Raw genomic sequence first — 22,861 nt, 5'->3', positions numbered from 1 at the left:
TCAAGAAACCATGAGCGTGGTAACTTTAGAAGTAGTTTCAGGGTTGTTAGCGATGTCCTGGTTCCACTCTCAAATGAAAAGAGAAATGAGCAAATTTCCACAAATGTTTGACCGTTTATTTAGTGGCTATTGGTGAATTCTTTTAAACACAAAGTACGCTTCAGCACATTTTGAGGATTGCGGTTAGAGAGTAAATGACCCTTCATGTTCTTCAGGTTGTGCGAATCTGTTTATGCATCTTCGCCGATTTTGTGTGCAATAATCTGAGGTCGTGTTGCCAAACTTCTCACTGCAGTCTGTGGCAGGTTGATTCTGAGGGACTGCATCCTTCTGCACAACTGCACTGTAACGCCTGGCGCTCAGGTCGTGTCTGCGTGACGTCAGGAAGCGAGTTTATGTGTGATGAACTACTGACGAGACGGTGTCGATTATTTTTTCAGATTGTGTTTTCATGAACCCTGTGACCTCACAAATGTGACAGAAAATCTGAATCATGATGTCTGTGAAACTGTTGCAGCTGTGAGAGATTTCTGCTGGTTTGATCGATCACCCAGAACTCCTGTAAAGAAATGTCAGTAAACTGTGAACATTTAAACATGTGTGTTGTGAGTTGTGTGTCTTTAAGTTTTAAGTGAAGAGTGTGGAAAATACAAATGTTTTGGACATGGCCTTTTCCTCTGGGGCGAACCAGGTTTAGACGATATGTTGATGAGCTGGACCCTGCTCTCTGCTGCCCATCTTTATGTTTGCAGTCAAATACAGAAACACAACTAATTTCTTATGATGAGTTGCAGGTGGGAGGAGTTATGAGTTTTCCAATTCTCCCTAAATGGGAACCTATCCAGTCTTTAAGTGATGACGTGATGAATCCTGCTTCCGGGCCCAAAGTAGTCTGCATTTAATAAGGCTGTTGTGTTTTTAACATGTTTTAATGTTTTGTATCTTGTTCTATTTAATCTCAACAAGCCCCTAAAAACAGTCAGTGATCACAGTCGGCCTCTCTAGGTTTTTATTACCGCTAATCATTTTAAAGCTTAGTTTTTAAAACCTTACGATGTAACTACAGCCCAGCCCATGCAGCAGTATATTAATGACTAACCTCGTATTGTGGATGGATTATCTCAGTTGTTCTCCCGACTGAAGTTTGGTCCGTTTACAGCATCCTGCCATGCGATTGCATTTGTCCCGAACCATCGGGAACCCTCACGTTAACTTTTATCGAGTGGAAAAAGTTAGTTTTCGTCCTCCAGCTTCACTGTTTATGCTAACATAGCTGTGTCGCTAGCAATCACGTAGCACAACATTATATACCAGCTAGCCCAACTTCAGTAACCCTACAAACGTCACTGCTGTTTACCTTCCAGTCTTCATTTATGTCAAAGTGATGGCAGAGCTGTACGTTTGAATTTGTTTCAGAAATCTCTCAGTCAGAACATGGTATGAAATGTTTAGGTGTAAACTAGCGAGCTAACTTCCTGCTAACTTCTAACTCCATTAAATTTCATAAATTCTGTTCTCATGGATGCCTGGATGTTAAACTTAATTGTTACACCTGATAAAGCAGCAATGCTGATCATTTTGTTACAGATGAAATGATTTAGACAGTTTTTAACTCTGTGATGCCGCAGTGATCGTTAGACTTAGGGCCCTGCAGCAGAGTTTGGGCCCAGGCATGGCTAATGATGTCAGACTTAAAGACTGGATTCCATCCTGTTCCTCTTTTCCTTATTTTCTGACACAGATAGATACGTCTGCTTTGTCTCATAGCAGAGTCTCAAGAGGATGGAGGAAACCATGGAGGGATGTACAGACCTCTACAGGATAGGCAACAGCACCCTGACTGCATCAGGGCTTGGACTCAGCGTCAGACCCTATGATGGCCCTCTTTTTCACTATGGGAATGACCTTAGCATAACCTACTACAGCAGCACCAAAGACCCGATGTCTGGGTATTTAACATGTGATTACCAAGCAGGGATCTGTAGTTTGTCAGATCTGTCTCACCTGTAACACCTGGTTTTAGTGACCAGTGTTGGTCAAGTTACTTGAAAAAAGTTATCAGTAACTAATTACTGATTACTTCCCCCCAAAAGTAATCCCGTTACTTTACTGATTACTTATTTTTGAAAGTAATTAGTTACTTAGTTACTTTTTAACAACACGATTTACACCCTGAATAGGTAATGAAGCGACAGATCTTCAATCGCTTCAATCCCAATTCTACTTTTTCTGCATAATCCATCATATAAAATGTAATCAAATGGAAAAGTCTCTTTTTAAAACTTGTTTTATTAGTTTTAATCTTTTAACTTCATGCATCAAGCAAAAAATAAATTATATGCAACATTCTCTGACTGGAAGAAATGAATTTAAACATTTAAACTTATTTTCTGCACATTCCAGCACATAAATTTTTTTTTTTTTTTTTGTGTTTACACTCAGTCTTTCAAATAGATGCAAGTAAAACACAGCAGAAGCTAAATAAAATCAAAGACTCAGCGGTCCTGTTGCTCTATTTTCACCTGTATAGCAGGAGTGAGGCAGGCGGAGGTTTGCCCTGGTGCAGGTGTGTCGCAGCGGTCATGTCAGTGAAGTTTAGGGGGTTTTTTAGCTGTAAAAAGAAGTTTTCTTCGAACAGCGGACGCTAATGTTTTTGTCACTTTTTACGGAATCAAACTCAAAGTAAGGTCAGTACTTCCACGCTTTCAACGCTGCACGCTCATGTGCTCTCCCGCACTCGATATATGATCCATTGTTGATCTGCACACAGCTGTTGCCACAAATGTCGCACTCGCTTACGTCATTGTCATGAGACACTCTCGCAAAAAAATCACGTTTTTAGTAACGCAGTAACGCAGCGTGCTCACGGGAAAGTAACCGTAATCTAATTACCTTTTTGCATTAGTAATCCCTTACTTTACTCATTACTTGAAAAAAGTAATCGGATTACAGTAACGCGTTATGCGTTACTGCCCATCTCTGTTAGTGACAAAGGTGAAAACGCTCAGCTCAAGGCTTTACAAGCAAGCTTTGCTGAACATGATGAGCTCATTTCTTTGTGCTGTCTTCAAGCACAGCTCACAGGCACAGGGTGATACCTCTAAGTAAGTAAGGATTTCTTCCAACGGTGAGTAATGCAAAGCCACATTGTGGATTTCTAGAATTAAAATATAAAGTTTTGAGCGAAGAAGCCCCACAGACCTGTTGTTCAAACCTTCCGTTTATGAAGGGCAACCAATCAGAAACAGAGTAGAACTACAGGAGCTGGAAGGGAGCTAAAATGATTTGTTTCCCACTGAGGATCAGCAGCTCTCGTCCCGGGACAAACATGAGGATTGGAAACTGACCACAAAGAGCCTCTTTAGTCTGAAGCAGACCAGTGAAACCCTTTCTGTACCAAATGAGTTATTTCCATGACAGCCAGCGCTCGGCTTCACACAGTCACAGGTGTCACTGAGATTTCTTTCATTTCCCCCTCATTCGTTGCGAGGCGAGAAAAAAAACCCGTTTCATTGCGAGCTGTGACCGCGCGCTCCGAGTTCGGACGTGACGCTTTCCACCGACGGCCACGTTGGCGCTTCTTTCCTGCTCCGTGACCGTTGCCATAGCAACTGGTGTTTCCACAGAAGCTGATCTCTCAGCTCTTGGCCTTGTCACCATGGTAATGTTTCGCACAAGCCTGATTTACAGCTTACAGTCGTCAGCTGTGCAGAGAAAAGCAGCAGCGAGCCACCTGGGCTGAATCTGAGAGCGGGTCCGTTTCCTGCACGCTCTGCACCGTCCAACTGTTTCACCCCCACACAGCTGCCACACACAACTGCCCGCGATGTACTTCACACTGAGCAAACTCCTCCATCAGAGGATCTGAGGAACCTCAAAGCCAACTGCGTCATCATGACTAAATGTGCTGAGAGAGGGCGACCTCTGCTGGTCATCAGGAGGCATCACTGCCGCCATCGTTAAATGGGACCCGTTCTGTTCATGTGCAGCTCCACGTATTTACTCCTGGACTAACCAAGCAGCTTTGCATATCTTATATCGAGCTTTGGTGCATCCTTTCAGTTCATCTGCCTAAAACAGCTTTCTTCTGATTGGCTGCCCCTCACAGACACAAGGTTTAAAACATCAGGCGTGTAAGGTTTCTGTGGTCACGGCCATATTGTGTGTCTGATGACATCACAAAGGTCCAACGGCAGAATAAACTTTTTGCACATATGGGTTTCATACACTCTCCATACCGTTACGGGAAACTTTGGATAGATTTGAGGAGAGATGGGAGACAATAGGTTAAAGTAGAATAAAGACACAAACTCAGGGCCATAATATTTTTGACACATCTGAAATTTAAATATGTTGTTTGTTTTGGAAAATTGTTTCACAATTTCAAGCCCTGACCTTATTTCACTTATTTTGTTTATGGCTAATAAAACGTGAGTGTCCGAGTATGCAGACTGGGGAACTGATAAAGCTAACACCGTGCTGTTAAAGTAACGTATGATTGAATCCTGCAATAAGTGCGTCAGAGGCAGAGATCTTTGTCACTGTGATTAAAGTGCTCTCCATCAGCTCCCAAAAGGAAACAGAAGACCCTGCATGTCTTCGATGCCGTCCCGCCACCTCTGTGTCGGTGGACGGGTTTCCTGTTTGAGCGTCCTCTATGAGGTGTGGCTGCTTACCAATTCCAGCTGGATCCTCAGCTGCGAGTGAGTGATTAGCTCTTCATCGTCTAATCACTCACCTGGACTACACAAGGATGAGCTCAGCACACAGTCAGGCTCATATTGTGACCTCTGTCATTGCCTTTGAATCTCATTTTGCCAAACACAAATCTCACGTTCTCAGAAACCCTCCCACCAGCTCACATCCCGTCAGACTGTAGAGTCACCGACGACAGCCACAGCAAAATGTTTTACTTTGTCATTTCAAAGACGTTAGTCTGCCGTGTCAGCGATCTGCATTCAACAGCTCTGGCTTAGATAACAAAGAAATCAAGAAGAAATCCTACAGCAGGATCCAAACGCCTGAGAACACCTGAATTAAACTCACCTGCATTAGGAGACAAAGCGGCCACTGCAACAAATGTTCTGGAAGGAGCGATGGTTTGGCCACGCCCCTATGAAACTAATGGATTTACCTGACTCATAGAAGCTCGATTGAGCCTGCAGCCGTTGCTCACCTGTTATCAGGACAAACTGCTGACTGTGCAGACCTGAGTGAAGCGTCACAGAGGCTTCATCGATGTGAGATCGAGGCTCGACTGAAGGTTTCTACGGGTAAAGGACATCAACCACACCCTCTGCGCCACCTCCCTGCAGACCTACACTCGCTCGTTGTGCAGTGTTGCTCCTCAGGTAACAGCCTTCTTTCCAGGCTCTTGTTGCCCAGATTCTTTGATTTGGCAGCAGTGTCGTTTTCCACACGAACGAGTGTTTTTAATCCACTTGAACTCCTTTTATCAACATTGGAAATTCTCTTGTCTAACTTTAACATTTAACAAATGAAATCTTGTCCTTTTAAGTTAAAATGTTGTTTAAAAAGTTTATTTGGCTCCAGATTTCACCTCCTGTCCATCACTCCTGGATACCTTCTCTCGCTGGTTTACATCTTTGTGGAGGATTCTTAACCCACCAGCATAAGGAGCCTAAAACACCTTATCTATGAAAAGCTACTTGAACCCCAAAGAAGGAAAAGGAGTGCTGACTGCCAGACTTTGCGCCAGAGTCACCTGACCCCTGACCCCGAGCAAACTGATGAAGCTAAACATGTGTTATATGACAACAAGCTCTTTGGAAACGCGTTACATTAGGTCACCTAAAGAAATGATTGATAGGAGACTCGGTCAGTAGGTAACATCAGTTTTCTTTCAGGGCACATAGATAAAAACAAGACATCTTTTAGTAAAAGAAAAATATATATTTATTATAATTTTATACAACTGTCAAGATCTTCACATTTCTTACTATAATAAAGTAGAATAGAATAGAATAGAATCACAGCCCTCATCTCAGAGATGCAAGAAAAACAAAGGCATGATCTGCAGTTTGTAACAAACATATTCCAGAAAATAAACTTGAACAAAGCTCTACGATGAAGTGCTGCTGCAAAGGCCAAAAGATCCACGCTAAGCCTCTCCACGCACTGATTTCTTCCACGTGTTGCTGCGCTTGCATAAAGTGGGATACACACAGTCTACACTGAAAACTGCACATCTGACACAACAAGTGCATTTTCAAACCATTAGAAACATCTGTGACGTGTCTGCGTACAGCTTTAGCCCAAATAACACCGTTAAAATAAAAATTCATCAAGCTGGCCGAGGAGCAGGAGACACATTTAGAGTAACTGCAGTTTTTCACATTTCATCCGCTTAACAGCTCAAATGATTGTTTTCATTTTCATGTCAGTGTCACAAAACACAGAAACACTCTCACTGCAAACTGCAGCTCAGGTTATAAGACACAAAAACAAGAAAACAGAAATCAGGTGTGACCTTCCAGAAACTAGTACTCCGGGTGGAGGACTTTCATATTTTTTGCACAGACTGGCTTTGTAATGTAAAAATAAAAATAATGATAATGTCATCTGTTATTAACAGACAGCTGGCAGCTATGGAGAGCTGCAGAGGCTGGGAGGGGAAACTGCGTTCCACATTTTTGGTCTAAACCAATCAGCTGTGAGATCAGCAGAGAGAAAGGTTCTTTGTGTAATGCCCTGAAGCCGTCAGATCCTGCAGAACCTGCAGCTGCACAATGTTCATCTAAAGCACTGCGCAGCCTCAATGCAGCAAAGAAGCATATTTGAACCTCTCGGAAAGTCATTTTTGCTTAAACTGAAAGTAAGAAGTGGGTTAAAATCACTTACTCCTCTGCCGTCCCTGAACAGCTCTTCAAAACAAGGACGTCCGGCACTAGAATTATTAGTTGGTTCAACCCACTCTTCTCCTTCTGTGCTGAGAAACTGCACACGTGAGGTGGAAAGTAAGGCAGACAACAGCCCCACGAAGCATCCTGCGGGACTTTATTCTGACACACTGCCGCTCATTTCCTCAAACTGAAATATCAGAGAGCGATGCACTAAAACACTCGGCTCAGCTGTGTGGACATCAAAACAGATTTAACTGTTCCAAGTGTTTTCTTGCTTTTTGATGAGTCACTTGGGTTCAGGTTTACTCAGATCATCATTAGTTGCAGCAGCGGCCCTACGTTCAAAGACACGCTGAGACCGAAGGACACCCTGCACATGCTTCTGTAGCGCTAGCATCGTCTGACAGTATTTCGCAGTCGGGGTGTGAATGCGCTGACCCCCCTCGATGCCCTGTGGTTACTGTGGTCTGTATGAAACCAGAGCAGGCTGACAGTTACTGTGTAACGGTCACAGCTAACACAACTGTCACTGAACCCAGAAGTGAGAAACTGCCTGTGCATAGTCTCCAGTATACACGCTTCCTCTGCAGTGGCCTCTCTGACTCTACTTTCAGTATAGAGGGAGCTCAGGAGCCAGAGCTGCTCATGCACTCATCACAGGGTTGACGGTCCTGACTGGTGAGTGTGAATGAGAAGCATAAAGTGCTGCACACAGACAGACATTTACCAGATTAGATGAGAAAGTGAAGCTGAGAGCGTTGCAGGGTTTCTGTAGTGCGGCAGGACAGCTGGATATAACAGAACTCTGCATAATACTGAACATGTACTGTGATCCTGCAGCACTCACATCTGACAAATCAGCAGCTTTTCTACGTGACAGGTGACACAGTAAGTGCATAAATCTCTACGTGTGCATAGTGTCCAACCTTCAGCCCCAAAATCACGGCGCTGACAACTTTGCTTAGTCCCTCATTATTAATCACCTGTTTTCCTCTCCATCCATCAGTCCCGTCTGACATTTCTCCTGCTGATGTAAATCCAGCTCCTCGCATCTATTTTTGTCTCGTGTGGCCGTCCACTCGGGCCGGTCTCCACAGTAACCGCATCCACGTAAAAAGCACGCAGATTTTATCTCGAATGACTGCGAAGCTGTGAGAGCTGTGTGGGGGGAGGAGAGGCGCTAAGTGTTCCTCCAGATAAACAGCGTTTCTCATTTAACGCCTCTTTAACCGCTGAATATGTGACGCACCGGCAACAGGCAAAGCTTTCCACTGAAATTTTCCACTGCAGGTGGAAACGGTGCAGGTGGAGGAAAACACGTGCAAGTAAATCGCTTTACTCCTCAGCTGTGAAATGAAATCTCTCTCACAATTAGTAAATAACGCAGACACACACAGATCAGGCTCAGTGTGAGTGCGACTGTGTCACAGCTCAGGTCTTTACAGGTGCTCTGTGGAGTTTCTGCATCTCCTGTTTGACCTGCGCTCACAATTCCCTTTATTCCTGGTGCACAGGTGGATCACAACCTCGTTAAAAATCTACAAAGGCACTGAATAATTTCACTCTTTCTAAAAAAAAATAAATAAATAAGGCCTTACATGTTATCAAAATCATTCAATCAACCTTTTAAAGCACTAAATTAGTTAGCAGGATGCTCACCTGCAGCACTGTCTGAATAATGTACACTTAGTGTGCCACAGATCTTGTTTTGAACATATATATATTTTTTAATTGACTTGAGACACTGATCATGGATCCAGCTCAACTGTCAAGTTCAGCCATCAATTAACAGAACCTTCAGATAACGTGGTGCCTATATTTTTTAACCCTGCAACCAAAAAAGGGTTTTTTAAAGTATATTTTTGGTGCTTTTAGTTTTTATTGTGTTGCAACAACAGAGAAAGGACGGGGGGGGGAACCGTGAAAGGCCTCTGGACGGATTAAAGCCCGGGCCTCTGCAACAGCCTTAAGCCATATGATCCACCTGCTCAGCCCTGTGAGCTTTACCCACACCGGACACAGTTTGATAATATGGTGAACGTGACTGATTTATATGCAGGAATAAGAGAAACAGGCGTATATATTAGCAGGGATGTGTGACGGCGTCTGACGCTGAATTCCTCAGTGCGAGGAACGCGAAAGGCTCCATTTGAAATAAAACATGACAAACAAAACATTTAAGAATATAAATATATTTAAAATAACCTGAAGACCTATTCTAGTCATTTACTGCAGTAACATAAATTCAGCTCAGTGCGCCACTTTACTGTTATTTACAGGCACAGTCGGATCGACGCCACAGCAGCCGAACACAACGAGAGCGAGCGGATAAGCAGAGTAATATGGGATGGCTGAGTGTTGAATAAAAGCACTGCATGAATGTGTGTGTGTGACTGGGTGAATGAGGCCTGGAGCCTCTGAGTGCTCAACATGAGTAGAAAGCCCCGCCCCACTTACCGATATCGATTTATAGATGGATACTAAAGTTTGACTGTCATTTGTTTTTGCAGGACACTCTCTGCACGTGTGTCGCTCTTCTTGTTGTTTTCATCAGAGCTCAAATACAATCAAGGTTTTCTGCTGTGAAACATTTAAAGGGCGCCTTTAACGCGTCGTGCATCGTCCACAAGATTCAAGGAGTCTCTACATTCTGCACCGTTTGCTCCCTTTTAAATGCTGCAATATGTAACACTGTTAATCATCAGTAAACCTTTTAGTAGGAAGTCAGAGGACTTTTAAAACTATAAGTGTTTTTCCTCCTCAGAGTCACAGAGTGAAACATGACCTGTGATTTGTTGAGGCAGCCTTTTGTCCTTCCTCTGCTTCCTTCTTGGAGCTTTGTTCTTAATCTGTGCTCCTCACGTTTCTACGAAACATTTCTGCAGTTTCATTGATTGTAACTCTGAAAATGTGATGTGGACACTTTTTTTCTTCGACTGGATCAAGTTTTCAAAATAAATTTATTTGAAAAAGAAAACAAGTCTTAAATATTGTAGAAGTTCCTCTTGAAGTAGAATAACAGGCTGTTGTTTTAGAAATCCTGTGAGGAGTCACGGTTAAGAACAAAACTCATGTGAAGCATCGGACCTGCAAAGACCACTGAACTAGTTTAAGGCTTTGAAATTACAACTGAACCCTTGACTGATCCATTAGTACTCAGAGTATTACAGCCGCTGTCAGGGGGAATAAAAACTGAGATTTTGAACTGGCCGAGTTTCAGGTGAAGGCCTCAACTGTCCTTCAGCCTCATCAGCTCCGTCATTTTGTAATCAAGCTTCTGTGATTTGCTTCTTTCCCCCAGATATTTACTGAAGCCTACTCTTTCATTACATTAACATCACTCTTTTTCGGAACAATGTTTTTGGTTTTATTACTCAAACCAAACTCGTGTGAACAGCTGCAGTTCCTCTAACGGCCACTTGAGGCTGCCTCCAATCCCACATTAAAATGTCCAACGTCACAACATTAAAAAGAAGGTTTTATAGGTGAAACTTTTTTCCCTTTAATAACTTTTTTTTTATTAGAAATAAAACTAAAATTACTCAAAACATTCAGATTTTATTTTGAAAATCTCGGCTTTGTTTCCCCTGCAGTGGCTCTAACACTCGACCCGTACCGTACTGATTGCACTCTGCAGCGTGCGTGCTCTTTAGCCCTCACCCTCGCCATCCTGCAAGTTGTGTTTAACCAGAAATTCTTTGATGGTTGGATGATTGTCTAGCCCCACCCACCGCTCCTCCAGATGCTGCAGAAGCTCCTCCCACTGTCGCTTGTCTTTTCCCGTCTGCCACGACAGCCGAACCATCACTCGTAACAGCGGCAACAGCAGGGGGTGTGGCCTGTCGTCGTCCAGACGCGATGCCTCCGACGGTTGGAAGGGCTTATTGTCAGGTGGGAGGGGCTTATCCTCTGTGTTAGTCTGAGTTTCGGTGGGGGTGAGAACACGCAGGGCGTGGTCACAGTGATCTCGGGCCTCCTCCAGCTGGTCCACCTGCTGGAAACAGCTCGACAGTCCCACCAGGGTGAAGAACCAATGGGAGGAGGTTGGAGGAGGGGCCTGAGTCTGGTTGTCATAGTAACTTGCCCATCCCAGTTTCTGCTGCAGTCTCTTGGCATTGAGCAGAGGACCCAAGGCATCCTGGTAACGTCCCGCCCTCAACGAAACAAGACAAACTGAACAGTGAAACACTACAGTGGCAAACCGCTCAATAAATAATGAAACTCAAGAAATGCACAAGAAAATCTAATATTATTCTTACAGTACATTTAGAAATAAGCATCAAGCTAAGGAGATGTTGAGGTGCGCTGTTCTGTGCTGGACTAACAGAGTTCTGCTTAAAGCAGGACGGGCTACCTACGGCCTGCGGGCCACATCCTGGTCTTTTTAATCTGGCCTGCCGAAGATTAGCACAGAATTGCCCAAATCAAATCAGATCATAATTATGACTGCATTCATTTGACCTTGTCCTGTAATGCCTGGCGTTCCACCAGATGGCGCATTAGGCGCAGTGATTTGTGGTCTAATGCTCAGAGCCCATCTGCAACAATGAGCGGGCCAAAGAAAAGAAAGAAACATCGAGTGTGAGTGCTGAGCGTTTATACTTTTTCAGCCCAGTCAAAGGCTGTATGTCTAGATGTGAATACAACATCAGCTGTCACATTTCCACCAAGCATGCTAATAATGCTAACAACCGGTCAATGCAAGAACGGGGTCGGCAGCTAGTTTGCAGAATCAGCAAAACATTTTTAGCCGACAAAGTGCCATCCAAGAATCAAGCACAAAGTTGTTTGCTGGCATTCAAATTAGCAAATACCAGCAAGGGCAGTTTCTCAAAGAGTGCGTCCAGGGAGGGTGAACAAATTAGAAAAAAAATTAGCTTATCACGCAGGACAGTGACTCACTGTGTTGAGCTAGCTGATTAAGACTTAGCTAGTCTTTGGCACTGGACGAAAGTAGAGACACCGCTCAGCTGTGAATTTTAAACAATGGGAATAATTACTAGAAATGAGAATTTCTAGGAGTAGCCAAGTGGCAGAAGGCTTTCACTTCGGTGGTCTCAGGATCTCATCTCTGCTTTTTGCAGATGATGTGGTCCTGTTGGCTTCATCAGGTGATGGCCTCCAGCTTGCCTTGGAAAGGTTCGCAGCGAAGTGTGAAGCAGTGGGAATGAGAATCAGCAACTCCAAATCTGAGGCCATGGTCCTCAGCCAGAAAAAAGGGTGGAGTGCCCACTCCGGGTCAGGGACGAGACCCTGCCCCAAGTGGAGGAATTTAAGTATCTCGGGGTCTTGTTCACGAGTGATGGGAGAAGGGAGCGGGAGATCGACAGACGGATTGGTGCTGCGGCTGGAGTGATTTGGACGCTGTACCGGTCTGTTGTGGTGAAGAGAGAGCTGAGTCTAAAAGCAAAGCTCTCAATTTACCGGTTGATCTACGTCCCTGCCCTCACCTATGGTCACGAGCTGTGGGTAGTGACCGAAAGAATGAGATCGCGAATACAAGCGGCGGAAATGGGCTTCCTCCGAAGGGTGGCTGGCCTCTCCCTTAGAGATAGGGTGAGAAGTTCAGCCATCCGGGACGGGCTCAGAGTAGAGCCGCTGCTCCTCCAAGTCGAAAGGAGCCAGCTCAGGTGGTTCGGGCATCTGACAAGGATGGGCACCTGCTCGGCGAGGTGTTCCGGGCATGTCCCACCGGGAGGAGGCCCTGGGGCAGACCCAGGACACGCTGGAAAGATTATATCTCTTGGCTGGCCTGGGAACGCCTTGGTGTTCCCCCGGATAAGCTGGAGGAGGTGGCTGGGGAGAGGGAGGTCTGGGCTTCTCTGCTGCCCCCGCGACCCTGCCCCGGATAAGCGCAAGAAAATGGATGTATAGAATGGATGGGAATAATGACAATTTTGGGATAATGGAGGAGTTTTTGGCCTTCCTAAAGGGGAAAATGGGTGGAGAGGACCTGTATGACAGCGTGTTGGGGTCATCGAGAGGCACAAGCTACCTGGGAGTCTGACTTGTCACTGTAATGCCTTTTTAGGCTTCTGTTTGATATGTACAGTATGCATCTGGTGCTGGCCTGTCAAATTTTAAAACGTAATGTGACCCCTTACCTGAAACGTTTGCCCACCCCTGCCTTAAGGCATATGCTAAATTTGTTCTGTATATCATTTATAGTTGTTTCTTTATGGTTAGAGTTGAAAAAAAGCCAAACCTATAAACAAAAACTGAAACTCACTGAGGAAACACTGGTCACCAAAGCATTATGACTTTGTTTATATACATGTACTGTATATAAAAGATGGACAGACTGGGAAGTCTCACAGTCTGGCTCTCTTCCACAGTTACTCTATTGTCTTGTGTCTTTCCCCTCATTCCCAACCAGTCACAGCAGACGGCTGCCCCTTCTGGTTCTGCTGGAGGTTTCTTCCTCTTTAAAGGGAGTTTTTCCTTCCCACTGTCGCCAAGTGCTTGCTTATAGTGAGTCATCTGAATGCTGGGGTTTTCTCACTATATTTCTTTGTTGATGTGAGTGTTGTTATGATTTAAATAAAACTGGATCCACATTCTTTTTAATGGCCAGCAGGGACTGAGTCTTTTAGTTGCAAAATCTTGATATTTTCACTTGATAGTTGACGTCAGTAAACACTTTCCTGATGAATTTGTGGACTCAAGTGAAGTCTAATTAAAGAAAACAGTGCTTATTTTGTAAACCGCAGTCAACCATTAGAATCAAAAAGGATATTGAAGCAATGTTTGTTTCAGTGCAGCGAAGTAGTTATTGTATGAATGTGTACTCAGTAGGGATGGCAATCGAGAACCTTTCCTAGTTGGAATTATTAGTCTACTTGCCTATCGATCCTGCTTATTGGTTCTTACATTTGCTCTGCAATCAGCTGATTTCAGTTGCTGGAGAAGGAAAATAGAAGTTTACAGCGTTGAGATGGACACAACTTTTATTTCTATTGCACAAAAGGGCAAGAGCGTAATGGTAAACTGTATCCAGGACAGAAACAACTGTATTATACTGCTAACACAACTTCGACTCTTTGCAAGCACCTGCACAGACAGCATGCTAATGCTAAGCTAGTCAAAAACCCAGAGTGATGCAAGGCACCACGGTGAAGCGAGCCGCCGCTGAACTTCATCGCATAACAAACGGATGAGCCGTCAGGCTGCAGCCTTCGTTTCTACCTGAATCACCGTGACGACGGCTTTAAAGTCTCTTCGTGTTGGTTTTCATCTTCGTTTTGTGTTGTCGGCTTTTTGTTCATACCTAAATACATTAGGGGTTTGTGTTGGTGTGGGGGGCTGTAGCCTCAGGTTTATACTGTTAAATGGTAAATATGACACAATGTGTTTCAGGCTGTTTTACAGAGTAAACTGAAAGTAATGTTATAAATGTGATGAATTATCATCTCCCTTTAGTAACCAAGTAACGTACTGCATTACTTTAAATTAAAGTGTTATTTGTAGGGATGGGTACCGGTATCCGGTGCCATCATGGCACCGGTTCTGACATAAACGGTAGTAACAATCCGGTATCCGGATGTCATACACTTTGGATTCCAGCCAATCATTTTACCTTTGCGAGCGTAGTAGGCGGGCCCAGGTACGTATGTTCTTTTAGAGCAGAGCTACAGATTAAAAACGCCCAAGGCGAAGCGGTCAAAGTCTGGCTGTACTTCACAGCAAAAGATGCAAACTCAGCAGCCTGCAACAAGTGCTTTAAGCTGATACTGTGATACTGTGCAAAGGAGGTAACACCTCGAATCTGATGAAACACCTGGCGACGCATAGCGTTTTGTTAAAAGCTGAGAAATGCGCCGTATTTGATAGCTTGCTGCGAGACCTCACACCGAGCACATCTACTGCGGGTGTGGTGCCTGTTATCAGAGCCGGAGTTAGCAACATCCCCCAAGAACCCGAAGAGGAGAGTCCTGACCCCTAGCCCTGCCAGTGTAGCAGAAATGATGATGATGGCAGCAGCAGCCGTTCTTCTCTGCATGAGTAGCTTAATGTTGTTCGTGTGTAATTTACGTTGAGTAGGCTAACCACGTTATTACATTAATGCATGTAAGGTGAACTAGCAAACACCGTCGTAGCTACATGCGGCTGTCTTCTTGTTTGATGACAGATGCTCCCTTCACCCTGGCCAAAAAGGCTAAAATGACCAAAGAAAAAGTGGAAAACATGTTTGTGTTTTTTCCATTGATTAAGCACTGCTTCCAGCCAAGAGTGATACCATATATGCCCCATAGCTGCAGAAAAGGCTAACATTGTTATCTTTTTACAAATAAACAGCTGAACCTGAGAGGTTTTTGGACCAATTTTGAGTTCTCCATTCTTTAAGCACCGGTTCGAGCACCGGTTCGAGCACCGTTTAAGCACCGGCACCGTTTCAAAAGTACTGGTTTGGTACTGGTATCGGATAAAACCTAAACGATACCCATCCCTAGTTATTTGTAATATGTGTAATATATTACTTTTTTGAGTAGTGACCCAACACTGATCAACAAAGAGTGCATGTTGGACATATTTCCTCTAATATTTGACCACACAGCGTAATTAATTTGCACAAATATTGTAGCTAGCTTCAGAGCACAAATTGGCGATGACTCAATTGTTTAACTCAAAGTTTTATTAATCTATTAAATACCTTCTTTGTTTTGACATTGACACTGACATTGACGGATAAAAGTGAGGAGACAGAGGTTTATCAGAGTTACCTGATGAGCAGCTGTCCAGTCTCCAAGTCGGTTAAGTAGAAGAACTGACGGACACACAGTGCCCCCCGCAGGGCATGCAGGGAACACAGGTGAGACAGGTACTGTTCAAACGCCCGGCTCCGCTTAGCGATCGTCTCTGCTGTGAAGTTCCTCCTGAGTTTTCTTCCTGCGGAGTTTCAAACCAAACGTTCATGTTTTATGAAGTTCTTACTTCCCTGTACCAGTGTAACAGCCACAGCATCAAGGTAAGACAGCATACATGAGGTTTACTCACGTGGGAAACAGAAACGCTCCATGTGCTCGCCGTGTTTACGGCGAAGAGTGGCATGGAGGCGCCGAAAGTCAGAGTACCGACGCGTGATGATGGCAGGAATCTTATCGCTCGCGCCAGACTGGATCACATGGATCGTGTACAGCTGGAGAGACACGGAGAGCAGAGAGTTTGAGCTCCACGGCGCACAGATCTGTCCCATGGCACATTTAAAACATCACCTGTGGACAGAGACTATTACGTATACGTGACTCTGATCAGAGCATCCAAATCCAATCTATGGATGTGCACCAGCACTTTACACAGAGAAGAGAGAAGGGTCAGGGGCTCTCTCTGGCCCTGGCTCAAATTGCTCTGTAGGCATCTTCGTATTTCAGCAGCCTGAAGAAGGGACAAGCTGATACCTGTCGGTGTATTTTTTTGTCCTAAGACCAATAAATTAAAGGCCTTTGTCAAATCTAGAGTGCCTGGATTTGGAAGCTTTTATGTCTGTTTTGGTTATAATGTTACAGTTTTTTTCTCTTTGCCAACTCACCACATATTTTGAGGAGCCGTCCTGCACCACGCTGGCGTCGGTCACCTCGAACAACAAGCTGTCCGTCTGCCATCTCACAGAGGACACCGAGCTTCCTCCACTGAGTCCGCGCAAACTCCTCCAGCTCTCCTGAAGCTGCCGAGTCAGCAGGGAGGAGGAGGAAGAGGAGGAGTGGCCCACTGGGGAAATTCCCACAGGACTGGTGTCTACAAAAGACAGGTGAAAGCCAGGTCAGGTGACCAGGGAGTACAACATGCCCTGGTTTCCTCGAGTGTAGTTCAGTGGACTGAAGCTAAACTGCTCCCCTGCTGGAGATCAACACTGCTGAGCTGTAACCATGGAGCTGGCTAACATATTACATTAGATTATAGTTTCTGTTAATTGGTTTTAGCTATAAAAACATCTCTAAAGCATTAGTACAACTATGAACAACATCCCCGCATGTATTAACTGCAGGCTGTTAGGTTGTGAGTTGTTGTGTGCTCCATCGCTGGGTAAACTTTTGTTACTTTCTATCGATAGCTGATAAATAAACTCTGTCACAGCCGCCCAGTCTGACTTTGTTGCTGATCATTAATCAATGTCTGCTAAGTGTTTGAACCAAACAACAGTATTGGTAAATGGCCTGTATTTGTATAGCGCTTTACACATTCAGTCATCCACCCATTCACACACACACACTGGTGATGGCAGCTACATTGTAGCCACAGCTGCCCTGGAGCGCACTGACAGAGGCGAGGCTGCCGGATACTGGCGCCACCGGGCCCTCTGACCACCACCAGTAGGCAACGGGTGAAGTGTCTTGCCCAAGGACACAACGACCGAGAGGGGCTCGAACTGGCAACCTTCCGATTACAAGACGAACTCCCAACGATCGCCCCGTATTGAAGAATACTCATTCGGGTCATTCTTGTATGTAGGAATTTCAACAGATGTTGAATCAGTGCTGACCTGCACTGATTTCAATCAGATTCAGACATTAAAATGTTTTCGCTCAAGGTCCATCGAGTGAAAAGAGAGAACAACACCTCACCCATGCTGCTGGGACCATCCTCCATCGACTCTCCCAGGAAGTCAGAGTCGCTGTCCTGTCCTGACCCTTCACCCTCGGCTCCATCCTCCAGACCGCCGTCTGTGCCGTCGAAGCACAGCATCCCTCCGAGCCGATCGGTTACACACTCCTCATCCTCCGCCAGCTCGTCCTCCCAGCGATCCTGGTTGAACGCCTCTTCCGGCCCGCCACCTTCTTCCTGCTCAGGTTCCAGCCCCTGACCATCTTTAAACAGCGAGCGCTTCAGGCGGTCCAACAGCCGAGACGCCATGATGTTGCCAGGCCACCACAGGGGGAGGAGCCTAAAGAAATAGAAGATTACAAGGTCATTTTATCTATTACTTATTAAAGCATCTTCTGATAATATTATTTTAAAGCTTCATTTGTTTTTTCATTCTAGTTTTGCACAGGTTTTTATTGCATGTAATTTGTATACATTTGCATGAACTATCTACATGCATGTAAATGTATATGTAGCATTGATAACGAAGCTGTACTTAGAAACACACTCACCTGCCACTTCATTAGGTAGGCCTGTTCAAATCACATGCCAACAAACCGATTTATTTTTTAGAGATGGCACGATACCACTTTTTTATGTCCGATACCGATATCATAAATTTGGATATCGGCCGATACCGATATGAATCCGATATAGTGTTTTTTTTAATCAATAAAACTGTTTTTTTAATATCTTGCTGCATTTTGTATAAGTTCATACTCAAGTTTAAATAAACAACAACACTAAAGCTATTCTGTTATACCTGTATGTAAAAAATGCACTGTGCCCAAAATATTTCATAGTTCAGCAAAACTGATCAATCTAATAAACTTAAACCTGCTCCATCCTCCCTATTCTGGTATTTTAAAGAGTACTTAGCAGAAATATTAAGCAACCTAACTAATAGGGTTGCAAACTCCCAGCAAAAATAAAAAAAAATAGGGAACCACCCTCCACCTCATGATGCTTAATCGACGTAATCAACTTTAATTTGATGCAGTGTGAAAAAAAAATGAAGAAATAAATTATTTTTCAAGAATCATTAAATAGATTCAACATCTTTCTTCAACAGAACTGCAGACTGCACAGATGGTACCTTCCCAAAGGAAAGAGTACTATAGCTTACTAGGGTATATTAGACTTAACAGTTACTATATACAGTAATGGACTTCTATATATTTTACATCAGATTAAAACTTTGGGTGTAAGATTCAGATAATTATTTATTAAAAGCTCGACATTTTAAATAAGAATAAGAAAGAAAAGTATGTCTTTGTGCCCCCTTCTCCCTGTTCATGCCCTATCGGCCCCCCTGGCTAAACTTTGCTAGATCCGCCCCTGCACAGTTACCAGCCGTCAGCTGCGTAGAAAAAGATCCTGGTGTAGAAAGTAATATTAAATAAATTCTAACAACAGCTTATCAAGCTTAAACGTGCTGCTGTTGTTCAGCCGCTGGTTTCCTCTTTCTGGTGCAAAGTGGGAGATAAACAAGAGAGAGGACTCGCGACAGAAAAGCCGATCAGCTGATCACTGATCAGTTTCACGATTGAAGTAGCAACAGGAGAGGGAGGGAGAGAGAAGGGCAGTCGCTCCATATATCGGTTGTTAAGCTTAACGTGGGAATGCTTTACAAACATTCAGAGATGAACTTACACACTTGCTTTACTTCTCTCTGGGATCACTTCATCAGAGATGAAATGCTGGTTTGGTAGTGAGGCTACAAATACACACAGCCGCTCTATCACGTGAGCACACTGCTCCGACGTGCTACGGTTATGAGCCGAGTTACGCGGTGTCGCAAGTTTTGTGAGGTGCTTTTTTGATATTTAATGGATCGGATTACATTTTTTATTTCTCTCCGATATCCGATCCAGTAATTTACATCAGTATCGGACCGATACCGATACGTAATATTGGATCGGTCCATCTCTAGTAAGCAGTGATAAACTTCAAACCAAGCACGCAAAAACATCTCCAAGGTTTACAATGAAACATCCAGTGAGCAGCCGCTCTGTGGAAGAATAAGCCTTGATGATGGCATCAGAGAAGGAGCACGCTGCTTTGAGCTGACAGGAAGGCAACATTAACTCAAACAACTTGTTACGAGCAGGGTTGTAGAAGAACATCTTTAAATGCACAACAGCAGCAGTGCACAAAGCGCAGATCATCTCACACCGGTTTCTTGAACATGACACTGAGTTTGCTGGACTCAAACAGCCTCCAGTCACCAGATCTCAGTCAAGTAGAACCCATTTGCTGTCATGTAATAAAGACCAAAATCTCTGAGGAATGTTTTGGTATCCCAAAAAGTGGATTCTGTTCATCTGGACGTAGCGTTTTCAGTGGGAGTGACTTCTTCAGTCTCAACTTTTTGGGATGTCCTTGCCTGGATGAAGGTGCATCAAGACATTTGGTTATGGTTTATTCTTGTCTTCTTTCTCCTTTTTTAGACTTGTAGTTTAAGAGTCCACATCTGTGACCCACTCATAAGAACTGCAAAACAACAACACACAAAAACAAATACAGCAAAGGAGGCCCAGAACAGCTGAGCAGCTGAAACCCTGAAGCACGAATGGAAAAACATTTGAGTCCATCAGTTGGGCACCTCGGGTCCCAAACTCTTACAGAGTGCTGTTAAAAGAAGACGAAACATGTTCTTGCTGCAATTTCATTTGACACATTTGTGGCAACAAATTCCAAAAGTGCATTTATTTGACAAAAACAGCACTATTTTCTGTGTTATTTTTCCATAACGCAGTCTTGAATTGCTTTGCAAATCACTCTATTCTGTGTCTGGGACTGTGAATCAGCACCACAGGGAAAAATAAAATTCACTCACTTTAGAATCCAGGTCAGGAAGAGACTGCAGACACACTGATCCACATGTGAAACAAACCCGCTGAGCTGGCTCCAGTTACAGAGCTGGCAGCTCCTCTCAATGGAAACCATGTCACACATTAATAATGCACCGATTTGCTAAGTCAGCCTGCAGCCAGGCTTTGGCCTGCTGAACTTCCTCAGGATCCCCCGCTCACCAATTCTGCATTTTCAACACATCTGATGACTCACTGCACTCTGACTGAGAACCATGGCCTTAGACTCTGAAGTACTAATTCTAATGCTACTTTCAGTAGAAGCTGGAAGTCGCCGTCTGATGAAGTCAAAAGAGCCACATCACCTACAAAACAACCAGCAGATGGACTCTGCTCATCAACAATTTGACCTCTAGTGATGAAACATTAGTGATCATAGTGGATCCATAAAGCCACAAACCCTTCCCTGTTCCAGCTGAACAACAGTATGATTCAAATAGTTTATCTAGATCTAAAAATACTTTTTCATTTGCATTCTCCTGTGCTTGCATTACATCAACTGTAATGCATTTTATCTAAGCCATCCAGTGGGCTGCATTAGAGCGTATGGAAAATTAGACTGGTTTGTTACTTTGGTGTGTTTATCTTCATACAGACAGAATAAAAAGTTTAGACAAGAATTGTAAAAGAAAAGTGCTAAACACAAAGTTACAGCTGAATAAAGGTTGATGGATTATAAAATGTCACATAAAAAGGATAGGCTGTGTAAACTGAGTCATATGCACTGCTAAAGACTGCATTCTGTAACATGTATATCTGGGCTGTTTGTGAAAGGAGTTTAACAAGATTTTAGGATTTATCCGTTTTGGTGTTCTTCTAAAATTATTCCAAACCACCAAAACAAGAACAAACACCTTTAACCCGTAGAGCTGGGAGTCAGCAACTCAGCTGACAGCTGGTTGATTGACAGCAACAGTGAATCCTGATTAACATCTGTTCTTCTGCTGCTCACTTTTCATTTTGATTGTATTTAAATTGGACTTTTATTTATTTATTTATTGGGGGGGGGGGGGACTCCATCAGTTTTATTTTTAATTAATTTTTGTTTGATCAAATCTTTTTTCTACTTCTTTCATTCTTTTTGTTTGTTTTACCTTTACTATTCTTTTAGGCTGTATCTTTACGCAAAGAAAATGCTAAACAAACAATTATAACAATTACTATTAACAATATAAACAAGTTTGAATACGCTTTACAACTATTAAGCACGAGGAAAGCGAATTTACGTGACGTCCGTGAAAGCCTCAGATAATTATTATGTAGTCAACACCAGAAACAACGTTAAATACACAAGTATGTATCAGCTGTGGACACCAGTAATAAAATGTGTATTTTGTAGAGGTGGAGGCTAACACGCACAGCAGTGTAACGTTAGCAAACCAGCTAACAGCTTTGCTTGTCGGGGGGTTCAAAGTTACTGAGCATCACACGATAAACGCGTTTAGTTAGCTCTCCGGAGGTTGGACGAACTCACCCCGCAGCTGAAGCGGAAAAACTCCCACAGCTCCTGTTAATCTATCCGAGCACCGTGGATTAGAAGTTTAAGTCTCCGCCCTCTAATTTGAAGCTGACATTCCTGTTTATGACTGCATCAACTGGGCTGTGGCGCTAACGGCTAACTAGCTAACAAGCTACCCCAGAAAACTTTGTTTACACTCCACGAGCTGCTCCTCCACCTCCGATTCATTAACTCCGAGCTCCGCGGGACTCACCCGCACTCCCTCCGCTCCTTTTACTCCATACCAGCTCCTCCAGAGTAAAGTTTGAAGCCCAACGGGTCGGGATCTGGGAGCCGCACGATCCTGTCGGGGTTTGTGGGCTCCGCACACGCACACAGCTGACTGGCTGTATCCTTATTCCTGGGGCTGTCCACCCGCCGGCGCCGCAGCCTACAGGAGGAGGCGGCCCGGGGTTGGATATCGGGCAGCTGCCATATAAGGACATGCACTCTTCGGGTCCGACCAGCAGAGGGGGCTACATGCTCACTGAGTCATCACAATTAGTGAGATCAAAGCGATGGACTACCAAAAACAGATTTATGTGTGCTTTTATGTCTAATATACTTAAAGTCGTATCATTTATGAGAGATATGTTTGAGATGTGTCTGACAGGTTCTATATTAATTACCACCAACCTTTAATCACTTTTTGGCACAACACTGGAAGCGTTCTGTTCACAGGGGTCACAGTGCATCTATCCAGGGCTGCAGCACAGCTATTTGAGCTGATAATTTAAGCTGCAAGTCCACAAGAGAGCTGAAACAGAGTGTGTGGGCAGGCAGGGTGGAGTGAGCGTCAAGGCAAGAGCAAGAGTGAAAGGGAAGTTTTAAAAGACAGTAGTGAGGCCTGTTGTGATGTGTGGTTTAGAGATGGTGGCACTGATAAAAAGACAGGAGGCTGAGGTGGAGATGTTCAGGCATTCAATGGACAAGGTTAGAATATTAGTATGTCAGAGGGACAAAGTTGGTTTGGACATGCACAGAGAGCGATAGTGGATATACTGGACAAAGGATGTTGAAGAGGAGCTGCCCGGCAGGAGGAAAGGGGG

General features: G+C 44.0%; 1 protein-coding gene across 2 annotated transcripts; it reads right to left on the bottom strand.

The window, feature by feature from the left end:
* Window positions 1-9,557: 9,557 nt before the first annotated feature.
* Window positions 9,558-22,212, bottom strand: snx21 (sorting nexin family member 21). 2 transcript variants are annotated; one of them, XM_084916424.1, is made up of 6 exons: window positions 22,027-22,212; window positions 17,423-17,742; window positions 16,390-16,595; window positions 15,858-15,999; window positions 15,584-15,749; window positions 9,558-11,017 (listed from the first exon to the last, which is right to left on the bottom strand). In XM_084916424.1, exons 2-6 carry the CDS (start codon window positions 17,709-17,711, stop codon window positions 10,513-10,515), a joined length of 1,308 nt encoding a protein of 435 aa, XP_084772550.1. In that variant the 5' UTR covers window positions 17,712-17,742; window positions 22,027-22,212; the 3' UTR covers window positions 9,558-10,512. The 2 variants fall into 2 exon arrangements, with proteins under 2 accessions (XP_084772550.1, XP_084772551.1); XM_084916425.1 differs by lacking the exon at window positions 22,027-22,212 and adding an exon at window positions 21,789-22,013.
* Window positions 22,213-22,861: the final 649 nt, after the last annotated feature.

This window comes from Perissodus microlepis, chromosome 20 (genome assembly GCF_051167445.1).
Source record: "Perissodus microlepis isolate ML-2025 ecotype Zambia chromosome 20, ASM5116744v1, whole genome shotgun sequence".
Taxonomy (NCBI): Eukaryota; Metazoa; Chordata; class Actinopteri; order Cichliformes; family Cichlidae; genus Perissodus; species Perissodus microlepis.
This window is presented reverse-complemented; position numbering and strand designations above follow the sequence as displayed.

Coding starts and splice junctions, on each gene's coding strand:
- snx21 (XM_084916424.1), bottom strand. CDS start 17,711: ATGGCGTCTCGGCTGTTGGACCGCCTGAAGCGCTCGCTGTTTAAAGAT. Junction 16,596..17,422: donor GGATGGTCCCAGCAGCATGG/GTGAGGTGTTGT, acceptor TGTCTTTTGTAG/ACACCAGTCCTGTGGGAATT. Junction 16,000..16,389: donor ACGGCTCCTCAAAATATGTG/GTGAGTTGGCAA, acceptor GTGTCTCTCCAG/CTGTACACGATCCATGTGAT.